Source organism: Mytilus californianus, unplaced genomic scaffold, assembly GCF_021869535.1.
Source record: "Mytilus californianus isolate M0D057914Y unplaced genomic scaffold, xbMytCali1.0.p SCAF_1, whole genome shotgun sequence".
NCBI classification, from domain to species: Eukaryota; Metazoa; Mollusca; class Bivalvia; order Mytilida; family Mytilidae; genus Mytilus; species Mytilus californianus.
In genome coordinates this window covers 99,946,199-99,964,103 of record NW_026262581.1, presented here as the reverse complement: position 1 = coordinate 99,964,103, position 17,905 = coordinate 99,946,199, and the positions used below count along the sequence as shown (strand labels likewise).

Genomic DNA, 17,905 nt, shown 5'->3' with positions numbered 1-17,905 from the left:
TCGGAGTTAGTTGTTTTTGGTCCATCATATACTTTAGTTATCCTTTTAAGTTCTCTTGACCAATGGCTACGTGATCTTTGTCATTACTTGGCGTCACCGTCGTCCGGCATCCTATAGCATTTCACATTTTGATTTTCTTCTTGACAACCACTGTCTAAAATGACACAAAAGAGATCAGAGATGTAGTTATTTGTGAGATAAAGAGTAGCACTTTGTGATATATGTAATTTGAATATATTGTTTGCTGCATAATTTGAGAAAGTGTATTAATACGCATCCTGTTCCGATTTTCAGTTTATGAATATAATTTAACCCCGTTTTTTTTTCTGCCTATAGTTTTCTGTGTAGTTTTGTTTTGTGACTGTTTTTCTTTTAGCACTTTTTGATCATGGTCCGGTGTTGTCTTTTTTTATTGATCTTGTAGTTTTTATTGCCATTTTGAAAGTAAGCGTATTACGTTTTTCTGATATTATTCATGTTTTGTTCAACGTTCAATGTTGATCTCTTGACGGATTTTTATTTATCTTGCAAATCTATCTTATTTGCTATAATTTCAAGATTCGTAGAAATAAATTTTAATCATATATCACATTTCATAGAACTTGGTCATGTGAAAAATTCTGTTAACAATAACGGCAATTTTGAACTTGAGCACGTCTAAATAAACGTGAAAATTAGTATGGGAAAAAAAAAACTTTACATTTGTGTAGAGGCATTTAGATATGTCATTTTGACATCGTATGATTGTTTATTTAGCTCTTTGATAATTGAATTACGCATTGAACATCACCGACCCAATATGTACTGCAAAAAGAAACTTTCAAAAGAGAAAATCATTTACGTTGGTCTGATTTGTGTTATTTACATTGTAAAGCTTTCAACGAAAGATTTTGGAATTACTTTTACCGACTTTCGTTCAAATTATATAAGTGTCTTAATAAACAACATCATATTAAGGTTTATTTTTTACGAATATTTTTATCAAATTGCTAAAATATGTTTTCTTTCATCAAGTAAAACCGGTCTTTAGAGCTTCATGGAATAATAAAATATCTTCTCATATGAGGATTGTAAATAACCCAAAATATCCGTTTGAGTGTATATACACTTTACAATCAAAGTCCATCTTCTCATGCAAATATTATCAAAATATTTGAATGTTTCTTCACCCGTTACCAAGATTTTCCTATTTCACATCCCAATTAGTCAAATATTTGTTCAATTTAAGGCAGATACAAACAACAATGCACACGTTGTCATGCGAAGCATACTTCCATACGTAATTCAAAGTATCTGAAAACGGGAAGACACGCGTTACAACTCAAATACTGTCAAGCTTCTGACAGAATATGAAGTAGTTCTGTTTAGCAGTTTCTGAGGAAATTTTGATGAAAATATTTATAATTGAAAAACAGAATATAGGCAAATAGGAAGTAAGTATATGTCAAAATGTATGTATGTAAATTTATAAGTCATCAATTATGTTAATAGGCAAAAATCAGTGGCGGGTCCAGAGGCCTAGGGGGGCGTAGAGGGCGTACGCCCCCCTCCCTTTACCTGCATTTTTTTTTAATTAAGACTGTTAAATGATTAATCAGACTTGATTTCGTTAACTTTGCCATTTACTGTATATTTTATACGACAATTCGTTACTTATAAAGATATTATTCGCTCGTATCTACATGTAATATATTATTGACTATGTCAAAGTCACGTGATTCGCTATCGTGGAGTTGACCAGTATGTCGAAAAAACGTCACTCAGTCATTTTGAAATTCAAATCACAGTAACACATTGCTAAGGCTGAGGATGACAAGTATTACGCCTTCAAAGCGACAAAGGACAGAGCAAGGACGTATTGAAGCTTTTTCACAATTCCACCCAACAGAAGGTACTCACATGATGAAAAAATAGTTCCACAACTATGATACTTACTTACGAAAACATGTTTAACCCCACACAGGCAAGCCCATTAATAATATTGCTGAATAATGATCCCAAGTCAGTAATCTTAAGATAGATTAAAAGTATAAGGTACGGACCATTTGATTTTCGGGGGGTCTGAAATATTTTAGAGAATAGAAATGTTGGCCCTGATTTTTGCCTTAAAAAATTCTGGCTGTACCTGGGCTGAAAACACATATCTTGCCCACTTTTTTTGCTACTACAAACAAAATTTCCAACAAAATTATTTAGTATTAAATTTATAATTTTTTTTGGGGTTTGCATGTAAATTCCAGACCACCATCAGAAAATCAATTGGTCCGTGCCAAAAATCTTGTTGGTATTTGAAATACTATTCTTGTGTTCTTAATGTTTTTAAAAGAAGTTTAGACTTAAGAGAGGGAAGTGACCGAAATGTCTGTTTCTCCGAACTGGTATACTGAGTACTTTTTTTCAAGGACCGACTGCAACCTGCCTGCTGGGTGTTGCCTTTAGGTCTCCATTTCTCGACCATCATTCACAACTTCATTGTCATTTCAAACTCATTCGTAGCCGCCTTTGGTTGATTTGGAACCACTCACTTCCCTTGTTGGGTGAAACATTTCAACCATACATTTGGATAAAAAAAATTGTCTTCTTTCGTGTCGGTCGTATTGTAAATTTCAGTAAATGGCCGTATATCTTGTTTACAACAAGAAATCTCTGAGGATATGCTAACTAACCATGAAAACAAACGTCAGTCTCCATTGCAATTTTTTGTCTCCCCTGCGACTTCTGTCGCAAAAAGCGAGACTTAGGGATAGTGATCAGGCGGCTCTTAATTTAAAATCTTAGTATTTCAAGGTAGAAACCCTGGATGCTTCGTACTTTGTATATATATATGCCTTATATTACAAACTAACGGTCTGTCAGATGACCATTGTCCTTGACCTCATTTTTTTGGTTCAAAAATGTCCAACCCTTACACTTTATCTATAAAATATACATGCCCCTGGTCAGGAACCGTTAAATTAGTGAATTTTACACTTATTTTATGTTTTTAGCCAAAATAAAGGTCCGAAAATTTCTATTCTACGCCCCCCTTAGAAAAATACTGGATCCGCCCCTGAAAATAAAGACTGCAAGTCTTTGAGGTAAGTTGGCCTCGCTTGCTTTATCTAAACCTTTAGGTTTGTATTCTTCTAACGTTTTATATTTCATCTTTTAAAGCTTGATTTTTACAAGGTCGCCGAGGCTAACTGATTGACACTGCGACGAATACCTTAATGTACTTTTAGTGTTAAAAATTTATCAAAAAAAAGTGTGTTAAAACTATATATTTCAAATGTTAATTTGTGGTTAAAAGTCAGAATTTATAATTGAAAGTAAGGTTACTATTAAATTTAAAAGCCAAAGTTATTTTTATATTTTTATAATCGTACTGTCCATCTTCAAAGCAATAATACTAATTATTACACGGCGAAATATTTTTCCAAAAGTAAGCAATCTGGGAAAAGAAAAATGATATTGACAAAACGGTCATACATTGCTGCACGCATTTACTGTCTTGAAAATCATTACAATAATCTTCTGTTTCAACGAAAAATAACTAGTGCCGATATTCTCTTGGAACAGGTATTGACAATTTACACGAGCAACCAATCAATAATATAATCATTAACCTGTGGTTTTAAATATGTAATCCGTCTTCTAAATGTTTAATTGATTTAAAGACAACAGTCTATAATGTAATTACAATGTGGTTTATTGTTATTCGAACAGAACTTGTCAATAGGGCAAAATATTTAAACCAAGAAACAGTGGAAGTAAGTTACAAAGAATTTTGGTCTCACAACGTAAGTAACTTAAACTAGTTTGAATTCATTCGTTTGATATGTTTTTTATTGTACTAGATCGACCGTATACAATATTAAATTCCACTTACAAATATGTATTTTATTAACGTTTTAAGAAATATCTTATAGGTTTATACCCGTAAATAAAGCCAGTTGTCCACACATTAAATAAAAGCATGACTATAAGTCGATTGTAGTGTATGGGCACTAGTAGAACAACACGGTCTTAGATTCTTAAACTCAGACAATATTAATTAGGACCTAAGACACGTTTTATGTGTAAATGGCTGTTTTGGTTGCTCACTCAATTTTGTCAATATAACAGAACTATAAACAACTGTCATACAAGTGGGAGGTTAAGCAAGCTATAAAACCAGGTTTAACCCTCCATTTTCTTCGAAAAATGCCTGTACCAAGTCAGGAATATGACGGTTGTTTTTCCAATCCTGCCGTTGGTTGATAAAGTCTCACGTTTTTATTGACTTCCCCCTTTTTGAATTTACGTTGGGATTCAGTATTTTTGTTATACTTTTTTAAAAGCAATATTTCAAACTTCCACTTTTGTACATTTCATTAGTCGTTTTTTTTACCATTTTTACTGTGCAATCGGTCAGTGAGTTAGCTTTACAACAGCCATTGCTTTTCGTGAACCCAGTTTTTTTTTGTTTAATTTAATTTCGTTTTTTATACAGATATTGTTGTCAGCCCTTTTTAAATATTGAGCATTATATTGCAGTGACATTTTTTTGCATAATGAAATAGATAATGATTATTCCAATGAATTTTTCTTCAATTTGGCCATAATAACGGTCCATATACGTCAAAGTTTTAAGAAAAGGAATTTTCAGTAACGTTTTAAGCATTTCTACATTGAATTTGGGTAATGAGTAGGTACTGTTACGGGTCCTAAATCCTATTGAATTGTTATACCAAATTTAAGGTAAGGTCGTAGCGTAAAGACCCAATGCCAATTTACTTATTGAATTTTTGGCTGCAGATGATTTCAAACACCATGGTTTTGCGCAGAGTGTTGTTACCAGTGAGAGTTACACGACGTTCAAAATAAAAAGAAATTTTGGCATTGTTTAAAAAAAAACCAAGCGTTATAGCATATATTTGAAATCGTAATTAATGTTATGCATATGTTTACCTGTTTTTTCCAGATATTAATGTTAGGTTTTTATTAAAAAAATGCGAAAATGCGGCTTAATGTGGCGTCGCATGATATTTATAATAAGTTTATTTCTGTCAAGTATTATGGCAATGCCAGAAGAAAGACGAGTTTAAGGCACAAAGTTATAATCTACTATACACAAAAAGGAACGTTAGAATCAGGTTTCTGCCTTAAACTGCGGGAATAGAGTTATTACGCAATATTTTAATTTTTAATTTGATTGTTTTACTACTTGCAAGCCTACTAGTATTATATTCAAATCAATAAAAAAATTGTCATGTTTTTATCAATGCGACCAGTTATTGTGTTGCTTTCATTATTAATCAATCTAATTAAAATATAGATCTCGGATTTCGTTATACTACGTTATACTACATACGAAGCTAGATTGATTATTAATCTGTATCAAAATTGATTTGTACCAGCACCGTGTGCAACGTCCGTACACATTTGATGTTATTTTTTTCATCTTTTCATCAGCTTATGAATAGAATACCGCCTACTCCCCGAAGAGGCGAGCTTGATGTTGGGATAGATTTAGATACTTTTCATTGATAAATAAGTCTCCACGTATTAGCTGACTCCTGACAAATTAATTTTCAAAACACATCATTAGAGAAGATATATCAGATCTGTGAATATTTTCTTTATCGGCATCATCATTGATTTGTTTTAATAGATAAACATAACTTAATATGTTTTTCATAGTTACGAACGCTCCTGGTCCCACATACCAGTGATACATCGATTTCGGCAATGCACAAGGTCATGCTTTTCTCAAACTGTTTATAAGGTGTTTCCATTAAATCCGTTTGATGTGTACTGATTGATAATTTAGTCTTGGAAAATATGGTTAATGTATAAGTCGAAATTGGCTTTGAACTCGCTTTCAGTACATGTGAGTACTCTTAGATCCGAACTTTTGTGTCTTTTTGTAGTTTTTTGTGTGCACTTCGAGCCTATCTGACGAGGTAAGTCCGTTCCAACTGTTTTCTTGTTTGGTTTTCCATCACTATCCAAGGTTAGGGGAGGGTTTAGCGCTCGCAAAAAATGTTCAACACCGCGTCATTCTATGTGCTCCTGTCTCAACTTAAGAGCATATTATTCAGTGGTTGTCGTTGGTTACTGTCTGTCATATTTATTTTTCTTTTATTGTTTAGCATAAATCAGGTCGTTGGTTTCTTCTTTTGAATTGCTTCACATTTTGCAATGTCAATTTTATAGCTGACTTTACGGAATGTGTTTTGCTCATTGTTAAAGGTCGTATTGTGACCTATAGTTATTAAATCCGCGTTATTTGGTGTCTGGCAATCATATCACATCTCCTTATGTTTAAATCGACATGCATTGAGCCAATATATTTGGATGGAGATAACATCTAGGAATAACAAAACAAATAACGTAGCACACAATAAGTCTTAACACATATATCGTCTTTGTAATATACATAAAGTGATATGTTGGATAAATGTCAATGAGATACCAACCGAACAACTAAAGACGTCTAGAGCAACAGACGGGTTCAAAGCTATGGCCAAGATGTCATTAAAATAGTAGAACATGTATATGCCACTACGGAAGCGTATTAGCGCCACACAATTTTTGTTTTATATTTTTTCCTATGTTTGCGTTATAACGCAAACCTTTGCGAAATAACGCAAACATTTGCGTTATAATGCAAACATTTTGATTTTAATTATTCATTTAGTTTTGAATATTTAATAATAAAATAGTATATATAATATTTAAATTTACATTTTATGTTTATTATATAATTTGAAAGCAGTGTTTTGTAAATGTCGGCTTTTTGCATGTCCGTCTGTCGTCAAATTTCGGTTGTGATTTAGTTAAAAGAAGAACCATGAACACAAGGCCAAATCATTATAATAAATATGCATAGAAATAAAGGAATACTTGAAGTGCAATTATACACAAATTAATAAATGGTTTATGCATCAGAAGATTATATAAATTTAACAAGTAAATAGATATGGTATAGGCAAATTTTAATTGAAAGGCCAAGATTTTGAAAATTTTGAATAACGGAAAGTGGTAAACTAGATAAGAGCAAAAATAATGTCATACAATTGTGAAACTATAAGTCAAATAGACAAAATGTTCTTTCTGCTTTAAAATGTATTATTCAGAAAAAAACATTTTTTTTAAATTTTGATGTAAGAAATCGTTTGTTGAAATCTCAGAATATGATAAAGATTCTTTAAAAAAAAAGTCATGGAATTTTAATTTCAATCTAGTGAGGTAGCTATTTAAGATGCTTGGGTAGCAATTTGAATGTAGAGAACATAATTATAATAAAATAACATCTTCATCTTATACATTTATTGAAAAAGGGTAGCTTGTTTGAATCTAATCAATCTTACACAATGCTCAAACGAGCGCTTACTTTGGAAGTATACTTAAATTTGCCGGCTACACTAGCGGGGTTGATTTTTTATTTTCTTCGGCATAACTTCAATTAACTCAATTTTCTTTGTAATATATATATATATATATATATATATATATATATATATATATACATACATGTATTATCCTGCTCATTATTATCCCATGATATGTGCTAAACACTCAATCATTTTACATTGCAATGAGTACAAAGGGTGATAAATTTTAATATATGCAGCCTCCTCCATTTAAAACAGCTGCTTCCTATGAAACTTAAATAAGAAATAAAATAAAACAAATGTTTGCGTTATTTCGCAAATGTTTGCGTTATAACGCAAATGTTTGCGTTATATCGCAAAGGTTTGCGTTTAACGCAAAGGTTTGCGTTATTTCGCAAAGGTTTGCGTTATAACGCAAAAGGTTTGCGTTATTTCGCAAAGGTTTGCGTTATACAAACATAGGAAGAAATATAAAAAAACGTGTGGCGTTAATACGCTTCCGTATGCCACTAGCCGCTTTATTATTATTTTTTGTGCTATCTTCCGTTTGTTTAAATATCAAATCCAAGTAAAAAATTCGAAATTTCATTGCGGAAAATCGTCTTTTTAATAACAGATTTAAATGGTTGATACTATAGTATGATCAAAGTTTTGTGTTCCTCTAATCTAGAGTTACATACACAGTTTTTCTCGATTTGACTGATCCTTAATATTAGAATGATACATGTTCCTGTTGTAACCTTATTTTCAATTACAGGAGTTTGATAAGATGGCATTTTTTGACGATATCAGGAAGATTTACATTAATGGATTAAAGAGAGCAGGTTTGTAGAATGCGACTGTATGGTTTTAAAGAATTTTGTCTGCAAATTTTAAAGTTAATAGAAAAAAGACCTCATAATTATAAAAGTTTGTTGTATCTTAATTTTATTTTCTATTTATTTTTGTCTAAAAATGTTGCCTCAGCTATTCTAGCTTCAGAAAAAAAATATGCAGTTAAATAGAAAACAATTTCACTTATAATTAGAATGTAATCCAAATATTCACATCTACGTTTAAAATATTTATTTTTAATTTTATTTTTCTTCGCTTTTCACAAAAACCGAATAAAATAATAACCAAAGGCTTTTAGTTAATCTTCTTATTAAATCAAAAGTCTATTCATAATCTTATTATCAACAATTGCAAATCCTATTATAACTTTAATTTTGATATATAAATATTACATAATTCATTGAAAATTTTATCAATTAAACAACAAGTTGTTTCTAATGGGCGAAATAAATTAGGATCTACGTTGGGACCCTCCAGGGACTCTGTATGACTTGATCTTTCAATATGATATATTTACTCACTAACAAGGACAATCCTTTGAAATAATATTAACTATTTGTGAAATGATTTATTGGTTCATAGTAAACTTTAGTACAAATAGATAAAGTTTTAAAAATCTTGCAGGTCAACGTCTATTTTTATTTTTTGCATTCGTAAAAAAGTTTTACACATCTTAAAAGAAGATCTCTTAAAAGTAGAAGCGAACACCATTTATTCTGGAAGCGCGGTTCCAATGATCATTTTGAAATTGAAAAAGACCTTTATATTTCTACTAAAATAATTGAATTTTGCTTCTTGTAGATCCAAGAGTGGAGAAATGGCCCCTTATGCAATCACCTGTGCCAATAATTATTGTATTCTGTGTGTATGTTTCTATGGTGCTTTTATGTCCAAAATTTGTGAAGAAATTACCTCCAATGAATTTAAAATTAATTCTTGTGCCTTATAACTTCGTTTTGGTAGCACTGTCGGTCTATATGTTTGTAGAGGTTAGTACAATTGTTTTTAAGAACTGTGAATAAGCTTTCAAAATAGGGAGATTTTACCAAGAGGACATTTAAAACCACAAGTAGATTTTATACCATAGTATGGTCTAATAAAGAATGTGAACATATACACTAGTTCATAAAAAATTACACAGAAAACTACCGAAGCAACACGAACCTAACCTAACTAAGGCGTTTAGGAAACGTCAGCAGTATCTGCTCCCCTAATGACACCGGTTACTATACTTGTACTCTAAATATTTGACACAAAAAAAAACCGCGTATATATTAGAAATATTACATTTTACCAAAAATTTCTACTGTAATTATTGATACACCAACAATGTATATAACAAATCAGCAAAACGGGCATATTTTGAACCAAAACGCCATAACTTTGTTTGGATCAGATTGGACCATTCCTTTGACAGGTTTGTTAAAAAAAATTACAAACGACGTTTTGTATTGTTATAAATTGAAAACAATAATTTACTGAAATTAACGATTGTTATTTCTCTTTCCTAGGGGTACCATATTTTCATACTCGTCAATGTTGTAATATTTTTGTATTTCAGTTTATTACTGTATCCCTGTTGTCCAACTATAGTTATCAATGCCAACCAGTAGATTATTCAGAGGACTATTTAGCAGTCAGGGTGAGTATCGATAATAAATACTCAAGATCGAAATTTTATTTGGTTTTTTTAAAATTATAACTGCCATAGCTAGACAATTAATAATTGATGAATTAAAGTAAAATTTCTTTTTATTTTTGAAAAAAATATACCACACACACAAACTATATATATTAAAGTGCACTGCTGAACTAAATATTTGAAGCCACTTTCTAGAGGAAAAGATTTTAAATGTTTCTTGCAAGGGAGCCAATGTTCTGCAACTGGACCATTATTGTACATCGTTATGGCAACACCAGGGTGTTTTGGATAATTTGTGTATATAAAAACTATAAGATGTGGTATGATTGCCAATGAGACAACTATCCACCAAAGTTCAAATGAAGTGGATCTAAGCAATCATAGGCAACAGTACGGCCTTCGACAATGAGAAAAATCCATATAAAAGGCCCCGAAATTCAATTGAGAAAACTAACGGCCATATTTATAACAAAACAATTTACGAAAAACAAATATGAAAGACATTAACCAACGACAACCACTGAACTCACGTGACAGGCTCCTGACTTGGGGGAGGTACATAAAGAATGTGGCGGGGTTAAACATGTTTCTGAGCGCTCAACCCTCCCCCTAACCTGGGACAGTAGTGTTACAGCACAACATAAGAAAAATCTATAAAAATCAGTTTAACTCATCAGATCGATACAAAGCAGAAAAAAAAACATCTAACAAAAACAGACTTGACGTGGCAGGGTATTTATACATGCGAAATGGACGCCACACTAGATTTGTGGTGCAGTTGTACAAGTGACATATTGAATTGTCGTTTCTGCGGACTTTCCTTAATAGCGAATTCCAGCTCTTGCTCACATCTTACATACTGTGGAAAGAGGATTCGTTTCTTTCCGAAAAACCTCGTCATTATTAACACATATTACAGAAGTTGTTCCTTACGGGGAATATAATATTTGTTCCAACAGGACAATAATTATTGTATTCTGTGTGTATGTTTCTATGGTGCTTTTATGTCCAAAATTTGTGAAGAAATTACCTCCAATGAATTTAAAGGAACAGATATAATGGCATTGTTTATAACAAAGTTTCCACAGGAACTTTTGTTAGAAGGAACAAATCTACGTTGACTCAATGACGTGAATAAAATCGTATTCGAAGCAATATATGTCTATTTAAAAATAAAAGAAAACAAACTTTATTATTTAAAACAAAGAAAAAATATGGACAAATTACGGTGGCCTATAATTGCTTACCACCACTTCATTTGAACCCTTGTGGATAGTGGTCTCACTGGCAATCATACCACATCCCCTTATTTTTTATATCTAATGAAATACCATACTACGTTAAGGCAGATAGTAGGCACTACTAAAGACCTACACTGTTATGCACCTGCGAAGCATTTTACCTGAAAAACTGAATACATGTAATTCTGTATTCCGATGATACTTAGCATGCATTTTATCTACTGGTTTCCGTCAACCTATTCTTCTTACATGAAAGCGGTCATTACCTAAAATTTTCAAAACTCTGGGTCGTGACATCTGAATGTCTGTTTTTCTATTTTATTTTTATTGTCTCATTTATAATAAGTTGAATATATTATGTATTCTTTTATTTTACAGATGGCGAAAGTTTTATGGTGGTTCTTTTTTTCTAAAGTTATAGAGCTTATTGATACAGTAAGTATCATGAACACAATTTTAAATTTCTTTAATGTTGAAAACGTATTAATGCAAGCAGAAATGACCATTTGACATTTGAGGACGGTGCATATACGGTATCGAACTAAGCGTTGAAAAAAAACTCATATAGCAGTCAAACAGTACTCATTTTTTTTCAATTTTGACACGAGAAGCTTATGTTACAACCAAACCAAATGTCATTTTTCTGGACAACAGAAACCAAATACTCTTATATTTGACCGTAATTTTTTTTCAAGTTCTGTATTCATGGTTATAGTATGTCCGAATACATACAAACAGCTCCTCTATGTAGCAAAAATCACAGGATGAAAATTGATTATTAGTTAATGAAATCTTCCAGATAAAAGCATATTTGTATTTGTCATTTTTTTTAAGTGCAGCTGACTTTCCCATTTTTATGTTTTAGTCTGATATCCTTTCTCTGAACAAAACTTAATTCATAAGTATTATGTAAACAGACTGCATTTTCTTATCTGCTTAAATTAACCAGTTAGATAATGACTTTTTGTTTAATAAAACATAATAAGTAAGATTTTTCCTACTAGTTATTTCTGATACTGAGAAAGAACCAGGTATCATTTTTGCATGCCTATCATCACTGTACCATGATCCTTACATACTGGATGGGAGTCAAATATGTGGCTGGAGGACAAGGTATGTATGAATAAAATGAAATGTGATGTCAAGGAAACAGCAACCAACGGCATCCATAGGGAAGTGCCTTTCTCGAGGTCAGGGATATTATACCCCAATTCCTACAATTCCTAGGTACGGGTTATGCTATTTTGGATTTTCCTTGTTCGTCCGTTCGTCCAACAGATATTTTTGTGACACATTTCTCAGGTACTTGGTCAATAGCTTGACAGTAATGAGTTGTAAATGTGTGAGCACTTTTCGGATTCTTTCGAACACATACTTCCTGTTTGCTGATACCTTGAATTTTTCATGATTTTGAATGAACTTAAAAAATGTCATCGCATATTTCTCAAATCACTGCTGAATAGAATAGCTTTATATTTAGGCAACAGCTTGTCATTGATCAGTTGTAATTTATGCGCGATTTTCGGACCTGTCAGACACCTAAATAAATTCTTATTCCCCGATACTTATAATTACGAGTGGTGTATGCTTAGCACGACACCGCGATCTTTTTGGATCTGTATTTCTAGATACTGTTTGTTCATTGCGTTTTTAGCAAATAAAATAAAAGATCACAAAAATTTTGTAATATTTTGTTAAAAGAAACATGCTCGGTTTTGCATATACAATTACGTCATGAATCATTTATCATTTGGTGGCGTTATATATCCTTAGAGAAAATTTGAATATACCAAAGAACCCTTAATTTATAGAAAGGGCATTTAATAGTATGACAAAAATGTTAAAAATAAACCACACAAATAAACCATGTTGAAGGCCTCACTGTGACTTTGTATTTGTGGATGGATACCCCACGTTCTTTCTTTGTTATCACAAATATTATACAAAATTATAAATATTGAGCAATTCGATTCCCATTAAAATATATGTTTTCGGTCGGTTTAAAATTCCTGCTACATGTATGTTACTTATTTAAAATAGGCTCGTTATAAATATTTGTTCATCTGTGACAAAAGTAACCCGTCATGATGGCGACTGTATAACTTTCGAAGTGATGACTTGAACTTTACCCCTAGGAAACTTCGATTCAGTAAGTTCATTGCTAGCAGCAGATTCCAATCAAAGAAATCATTTGAGGAATCAACACTATGAACAGAGGGAGGTATGTAATCCATATACAGGTATTACTAGCATTGTGTTACCTATAAAACATTTGGAGAGAAAATACCAACAGGGCAATCAAATACCATAAGTCGAAGGAAACCAGACAACACCATGGATTAAAGAAGACAAACGACAATCCACAAAATATTATGCATGTTAAAAATGAGAGTATACTTTGCAAATACTTGAACCCCGCCATTAGTTGCATTTGATTATATCGATTGTTTTGTCCTTTAAATACAGGGGCGTAGCTGGACTTACATAAAGTGCAATCATAACTATCGCCGTCTGAAGCGAGGCGAAAAAATTTTTTGGACCATTTTATGCAGAAAATGATAACTTTTTTCGGGCATTTTCCCGGTATGCCATGCTTATGAAATTCACATCACATTCACGCCCAAACTCCTATTTTGTGAATACTTGTGGACTTTATAGTGATTCGGCAAGGGAGGAGGCTATGTACCGCTCAAAGTCCCCAGCTGGTCCAGGGTACCATAGTCGGGGATCCAGGGCAGCACCGTAGACGGTGGTCCAGGGAAGCGAATCCCCATGAAGCTCCGGGCATATGAGTAATTACGGTGACTGCTTTTAACATGAAAAATACCCTATCTGTTTCTTACTATACCATATTTTCATGAAACGATAGTAAAAGTCTAGTGAGTTCCGTAATTTGCTGCTTATATTATTAACATGATTATTTCCAAATATAAAATAAATTTTATAAAACGGGAAGATCAGGAAGAGTCGACAACCGAAGCGTTAATCAATAGACAATTGACAAACCCGGGAACAGATAAGACACAAAAGGAGAAACAAAAACATTCAGCATTGAAAACTAAATACAGATGAAAAACACGGACCCAGAAAACAATGTGGCGACCTCCGGTGCTCCAAAAGGGTAAGCAGTTCCTGGTTCTTGCAAGACACCCGTAGTGTATCTCACGAAGGTCATTTTCAAATCAAAGGAGAGGTTTCTACGACAACGGTAGAAGGTCATTTGGGACACAGATACCCCAGGTGAATCAATAGTCTTTTGGACGAACGGACAATGGGAATACGAAATCTAACGGCCACTTTTAAGTCTTGACTTATAAGTAAGGGATATAAATCTAAGATGTTTTCAAGGTGATTGTATTGAGCCTGTATTATTAAATGTTAATACTGCATGTAAGACTTTAAGTATAGTTAATATCGAAAGTCCATATATCTATTTTTTGCCAAGGCAAATGATCGCAGAACTCTCTTGGTGAAACAGGTATGAGCGCCAACGAAGATAGTCTGTCCTGTACCATGGTTGAACGGAGATAAGTTTTCGGTCACCTTAATGCACTAAATGACCGTTCAGTAGTTGATGTAGTTACTGGCATTGTAACTAGAATTGAGAAGATTGCGAATATTGAAGGATATATAGTTCCCTATTGGTCACTGCTACAGACGACATCAGAGATTTGGGCTTTAAACACCGCCCGACACGATAATCTGTAAAGACTAAAGACTATCCGTAATTCAATTTCAGAATTTTTGTTTTTTTTTTGGTGAAAAAAATGTGCAAGCAAATGATTTTTTGCGTAAAGGCAGCTACGCGCCTGAAATAAATTATAGTTTTTCGTAGATCTGCGGTAGTCTCTGTTAAATTAGACATAGTACGTATAATTTCTCACGTTTCGTTAGTATAGACGAAATTATTGTATGTACGGTTCTAACGTATACGGTTTTATAAGTTTACGTCACTAGTTATGAGACACGTGACTAATTTCCTTATAGCGGGAATTTTTTTCCCAGAGATTATCACTTTCTAGCCCGCCAAAGACAGGACAACATTCAAGTTCCATTCATATTATGAATATATTATGATATACATGTATGTATTTATATGTTTTCAAAACTTTACACGTCCGAGTATGTCTCGTGAGAAGACTTGTCGCATTGGGTCGGACCCAGGTTTCCAGTTTATCCCATTATTGGGTTTGTTAGGTTGTTCCTGGCCGGCGAGGTCGTTTATGATCGAGTTATTCATTCATTCAGTTATTCAGTTTACATTCATGTCAACCATATACTAGTTTATGTTTGTATTAGGCTTACATTATTTAAGCTTAGTTGTACCTAATAGTATATCCATGATTTCGTTATTCGGGGTAATTGTGATTATGGTTTTTTCATATGTATATATATATATGTTAAGATAAATAAGTCTAAATTGAAAACAACGTTCAAACCTTTGATTGCATTGGATAAAACCCGTATTTTTTATACGTGTGCATGCAAAACAAATTTCTTGGTAGAGGGGTCTAAATACAGCACAAACAACATTTTCCAAAAGACCAAAAAAGTGAAAAAGTATATTTTAACAAAACGCATTTGACTAACAGGTCGAACAACGGATGTACTTAAACCCTGCTGACTGCCATTGGCGATTGCCAAATAAACGGATCACAAGATGTAACAAAATGGATCTATTATTAATTTAATACCAAACAGAAAACAATAAACTTACGGAAAAGATGGTATACCGCAAACATGAGGTGCAAAAATTTGTACACCATATCCGGATCTCGACAATTAATGTCTCTTCGGTGATGTTAGGAATCGAAACGGTATTTGGAAGGCCATATAATTTACCTCAATTTAGGATAGACTCTTGAATTTTGAAGAGTCGAAATAGGATGAACGGATCATATAAACCCGAAGGCAAATATAATACAAGCCCAAACGAAAAAATTAAAATAAGTCTAAATTGAAAACAACGTTCAAACCTATGATTGTGTTGGATAAAAACCGTAATTTTTATACGTGTGCATGCAAAACAAATTTCTTGGTAGAGAGGTCTTAATACAGCACAAACAACATTTTCCAAAAGACCAAAAAAGTGAAAAAGTATATTTTAACAAAACGTATTTGACTAACAGGTCGAACAACGGATGTACTTAAACCCTGCTGACTGCCATTGGCGATTGCCAAATAAACGGATCACAAGATGTAACAAAATGGATCTTTATTATTAATTTGATACCAAACAGAAAACAATAAACCTGCGGAAAAGATGGTATACCGCAATGTTAATATACATATACGTAAATAACTAATAAATTCCGTTGTCCACTATGCTTGCTGGGGTATCGGCAATACTATATATATATTGTATTCATTCATGCCTTCATAGAATAATAGATATGAGCGTATAGGCTATACACATACTTACCTCTTGTTGATGAATGTATGGTGACCTCAAAATGTCTTTTTTTTGGTTTATTGTGTTGTTGAGTTGCTTATATCATATATTAAACATTTTGCATTGAAAGTTTTTTGTAAACCAATCCGATTCTGTTTTAGATATTTTACATTACAGAAGAAATGTATCTTAAGACAGTCAAGGATTCAAATTATGTTTAATACCAATCTTTTTACGGCTAACGTAATTGTATATGTATCTTCCTGATACCATATGACGGTAGACAATGTTAACTAAGAAGAAAACTGCATTGTTGTTTGCCTTAGTCACAGCAAATATAATTACATTCTTTTAAAAAAAATTGAGGAAACAGTAGTTCAAATCTCCCCAAAAACAATGATAATAAAAAATCGAGGAACTCAAATGTAGCGAGACCCGTTTCGTCTCATGCTGTTCATGCTAAACCCACCATGCAAATACAGACTCAGTAAAAATGTCGAAATGGAATATGTCACAAACAAATAAATATAGGTGTGAAAGCAATGAGAATCACATAAATTCAATAAGGGAATGGGGACGATCCGTACATCAAAAGAGAAAACAGGTATAAGTGATTCCTGAATCTAGTGTACTGGCTAGGAAAACCCGAATATTTAACATATTTTATTGAATATGCACTTATTGTTTTTCAAAAGTCCGCAACAATAATAACTAAAACTAAGTCAGTTTGCCTGTATTATTTTGTTTATCCCATAACTGTATTTCAGCATTCTTCGTTCCAATGTTAAACACCTTTGTGCATATCATTATGTATACATACTATGGTCTTGCCGTTTTGGGGCCTCATATGCAAAAATACCTCTGGTGGAAAAAATATTTGACTAAATTACAACTGGTAAGTATAAAAAATTTATGTATTTTTATTCTTTGAGTTTGGAGATAATTTGTTTCATTCCCAATGTAATCAGAACATTGCAATATAATATCTAGCACTGAATAACAATATGTAATCATCAACAACTGATTGGTTGCTCTTTTTTTAACGTAAAAACTACTAACACTTGCTCCCATGTTAAAAAGAGGGAGAACAAAACTATGTTTTTGGCACACACAAAAATTGCTGAAGATAAAAATGTAAACGAAAGTGGACACTGACTTATTTCTAGACTATAAGACTTTAGGAAAGTTTTTTTTTAGGCTTGTCACTTTCAGTGTGCTCCTACGCCTCTGTTATTATGTCATGCAGTAAATTTGTCACACACAAACACCATAATTCACGAACATAAATATTCTCGCAGACTTTCGGGTGTTCTTAGAGCTACTTTCATGTTATTGGCGCTGTCTTTGAATCAATGAATTGAAAAAGGATGATTAATAAATTCCTGCTGTAATACTGACAACAGAGAGCGAACTCGCGCGACATTTACAAAATTGCACA

The 17,905-nt window shown here is 32.7% G+C and overlaps 1 protein-coding gene across 1 annotated transcript; it reads left to right on the top strand.

Annotated features, from left to right (window-relative positions):
- Window positions 1-3,663: 3,663 nt before the first annotated feature.
- On the top strand, window positions 3,664-17,356 carry LOC127727490 (elongation of very long chain fatty acids protein 4-like). Its single transcript, XM_052234772.1, has 8 exons — window positions 3,664-3,779; window positions 8,116-8,182; window positions 8,994-9,181; window positions 9,754-9,834; window positions 11,454-11,510; window positions 12,080-12,188; window positions 13,211-13,296; window positions 17,235-17,356. Exons 1-8 carry the CDS (start codon window positions 3,681-3,683, stop codon window positions 17,253-17,255), a joined length of 708 nt encoding a protein of 235 aa, XP_052090732.1. The 5' UTR covers window positions 3,664-3,680; the 3' UTR covers window positions 17,256-17,356.
- Window positions 17,357-17,905: the final 549 nt, after the last annotated feature.

Bases quoted from the DNA above. Each gene is read 5' to 3' on its own strand.
- LOC127727490 (XM_052234772.1), top strand. From the start codon at position 3,681: ATGTGGTTTATTGTTATTCGAACAGAACTTGTCAATAGGGCAAAATAT. The intron at 8,183-8,993 runs GTTTGTAGAATG...TGCTTCTTGTAG, and splicing joins TAATGGATTAAAGAGAGCAG to ATCCAAGAGTGGAGAAATGG. The intron at 12,189-13,210 runs GTATGTATGAAT...CTTTACCCCTAG, and splicing joins ATATGTGGCTGGAGGACAAG to GAAACTTCGATTCAGTAAGT.